The following is a 3,339-nucleotide window of genomic DNA, read 5'->3' on the forward strand; positions in this document are numbered from 1 at the left end:
GCCAGTAACCATGACAACCACCCCAGCCACCACCAGAATATAAGCAGTTGCTGAATACGTGCTGGAGGAGAGCAGGCTGATGTAGTCACTCTTCTCAGCCAGGGTCCAGGTGCCCACTGCCATCACGGCCCCACCAGCCAGCTGGGTAGAGAGAGAAGCAAGTAAATGAGAGGTGTCTGCTGTGTGAACTTCCTCACCTCCCAGAGCAACTGGGCTGGGATACCAGGATGTGCCTCAGCTCTGTGAGCTGAGCCAAAGATGACCTACACTAAAGGAAGGACTCCCAGAGGTGTCACTGGGACCAGGAGCAGGCCCCAGTGCACTGAGAGGGGCCGGGTTTCAAGGTGGCCAGTTTTGCACCAACAGCAGCATGAGATGCAAGTTGTCTGGAGCATCTACCTGTGCACAGCAATCCATCCTTGGACCAGAACCTTCCCAGATGCAGCCACACCGTTATGTGGGCAAATAGGAAAAAATGTCACATCTACTGAGGTGCTGCCTAGCAGCAGAGGGGAAGAAAACAGCTTTAATCAGCAAGCTTTCCACTCTTTGTCAGGGAGCAAGACTACCAATGCATGACAACCACACCCAGGATCTCCTTCTTACACTACACATCTGGAGAGAAAGCAGTCAAGGAGCTAAACACCCTGGCTGGTTAAACTCAAACCCTTGCAGCAAATGAATATGGAGAAGCCAACCAGATTCCCAGCAGTCCCTTCTCTTCTTGCAAGCCTTGTGTTTCTGGAGGGTTTTATGCAGCTTCTAGTAAGCTCAGACAGAGCTTTCCTTAAAGGTCTGACCTGGACACTCCAATGCTGTGTCCCAGGCAGCAAAGGAAAAAACAATCCTTTGGCATCAGTAACTTTCTGGTGGAAAGCACAGAATCACAGAATGTTGGGGATTGGAAGGGACCTCAAAAGATCATCCAGTCCAACCCCCCTGCCAGAGCAGGAACCTCAATGAGATCACACAGGAAGGCTTCCAGGTGGGTTTGAATGTCTCCAGAGAAGGAGACTCCACACCCTCCCTGGGCAGCCTGTCCCAGGGCTCTGGCACCCTCACTGGAAAGAAGTTTCTTCTCAAGTTTAAGTGGAACCTCCTGTGTTCCAGCTCACACCCATTGCCCCTTGTCCTACCATTGGGCATCACTGAGAAGAGCCTGGCTCCATCCTCCTGACATTCGCCCTTTACATATTTATAGACATAAATGAGGTCACCCCTCAGTCTCCTCTTCTCCAAGCTAAAGAGCCCCAGCACGAATCTAGGAAGCTCTACCCTGGACCAAGCTGCAAGAAGGTGTTTGTTATTCTTGCTCTAGCTGTCCTACTCCACTGCCAGGACTCTCTCTGCCATTTTGAGAGGAGGAATGGCAATGGAGTCCCCGGGCTCCCTGAAAAAGCACACCAGGAGAAAAACAAAGCAGAGACACAGAGTATTTTCAAGCTCCCTGTTATCTTCTCTACTTAGTAACATGATCTAGAAACAGCCAGAGACTACAGTGTCAAACCCTAACTTCTGCAGGCTGGGTGGGTCAGCCCAAGAGATGGGATTTCATCCCACAGGATGAAATCTGTGTCCTACTCATGTCACTGCTTTTTGCCAAAGCCTTCATCAAGCCCAAGATTTCTGCACCCCTGACACCAAAACAGCAGTGCCATCTCAGTGCCTCCAAAAGAGACTGAAGCTTCTTACCCAGAAAAAGAAGTTGAAGATGAAGAGCAGGTACTTGAGACAGATGGTCCCACATGTTTCCTTCTTTTCCGTATACTCACGCATCTTTCTGGCTCAGCAAGTTCCTGAAAAAACAAACAAACAAAAAAATCAAAAAAGCTTGAGTCAGTCATTGCACTCCTCTCCCCAAAGATGGGAGAACTACTCTTTCTGCAGGACCTCACACTTCTCATCTCTGGGTGAAGTAAGCCAGTGAGCAAGCCATTCCAGTGACTTCAGGGACGCTGGACAGTGCTTGCTGAGACAAAGAGCTCTTGTGTCCGTTTGGGTGACCGACAAAGCACGAGCCCTTGCACAGTGTGAAAGGGAGGCAGACGGTACCAGTACGCCTGCCTGTACTGCCTTCATCCTCCTCCTCCTCTCTCCCCACCTTCCTGTCACTTCTGGAGACTCATTTTCCTTTAGATCAATAATTGCAGTGGAGGGATCAGACCTACTGTTGTGCAAGCGGTCTAGCCAAAACCATAAATTGTGATCAACATTATAGTGAGGAAACTTCAGAATAGTTCATGCTGACTTCTTCCTGCTTGAACTGAAAAACTTCTAGTGGAAGGTGTCCCTGCTGCTGGCAGGGGGGCTGGGACTGGATGAGCTTGCAGGTCCCTTCCAACCCAAACCATTCTATGGTTCTATGAAATATATGAAATCCCAGACCTGTTATCCAGAAAATCCCAGTACCTGGCTCCTGACTGCAGCCTGTAACTGCTGCTTCTGAAGGCAGTGACAGAAACCTCTGTCTTTGACATTTATGGAATAATCTGTCTCCAAAGAATATTCTTTCCTCTCTGGCATTAGTTACAACTGCCTTAAATAGATCCCTCTCTAAGTTTGGGGTATTTTTAATCTTTACAGCTGTAACTGGGACCGTGCTTGCTATCCACCCAAATGTCCTATCCTTTTCAACCCCAGCAATATACTGGAGTAATTAATTCTCCTCTTCCCTCTGCTTATTTCTCATGGCCCTTCTCACTGGCCAGCTGTCTCCTAGGGCAGCTGTCCTAGCTCCGAAGAAGATGAAACATAACCACTGGTTTCAGATGATCTGATAGTGTAAAACTCCGCTGCAGAGGGATGATGAATGGGAGCTCGTTGTGGGTCAGTCCCAGTGCGATGTTACAGATCTCCACACTCCTCAGCAGGTGTCTCAGAAGCAGGCTGCAGCAACTGCAGCTCCACGTCACTTCACTGCCTTCTGTTGATGCCAGAAGGTCTGAACCTCTCAAAAAAAATACTCTCACCACTGCCTGACTGGGCAGACAGGACAAAGGCACTGCCCAGAGCATCACTACGAGCATCACTTGGGTGAGGCAGTTTGCAGAAGTGCAACCAAATCCACACCACCTCTCCTGCATTCAGTTAAAAAATCATCCCTTTCCTCCCCTACCAGCCAGTGCGGAATGAAGAAGCAAACATCTTGCGCCCTTATCAGAACAAAATGCTTTCCTAAATCAGCAATGGCCCTGGAAGCAGGCAGGCAAACAGCCTCTCCCCTTTTCCAGAGGCATGGAGTTCATGTTCGCTTACATTACAAAATTTCTTCCCACAAGTGATGTGACCCACGGCAGCTGCAACCCAGCCACGCAGTACAGACACTCAGAGAATCACACA

General features: G+C 49.3%; 1 protein-coding gene across 1 annotated transcript in view; it reads right to left on the reverse strand.

The window, feature by feature from the left end:
• The window catches only part of CD151 (CD151 molecule (Raph blood group)), a 16,103-nt gene extending 14,327 nt beyond the window's left edge, over positions 1-1,776 (reverse strand). The window contains 2 exon segments of the mRNA XM_010165432.2: positions 3-141; positions 1,693-1,776. Of these exon segments, the coding sequence (XP_010163734.1) occupies positions 3-141; positions 1,693-1,776 (223 nt within the window).
• Between the last annotated feature and the right edge of the window lie 1,563 nt (positions 1,777-3,339).

Source organism: Antrostomus carolinensis, unplaced genomic scaffold (genome assembly GCF_000700745.2).
Source record: "Antrostomus carolinensis isolate BGI_N321 unplaced genomic scaffold, ASM70074v2 scaffold13093, whole genome shotgun sequence".
In the NCBI taxonomy this organism is placed as follows: domain Eukaryota; kingdom Metazoa; phylum Chordata; class Aves; order Caprimulgiformes; family Caprimulgidae; genus Antrostomus; species Antrostomus carolinensis.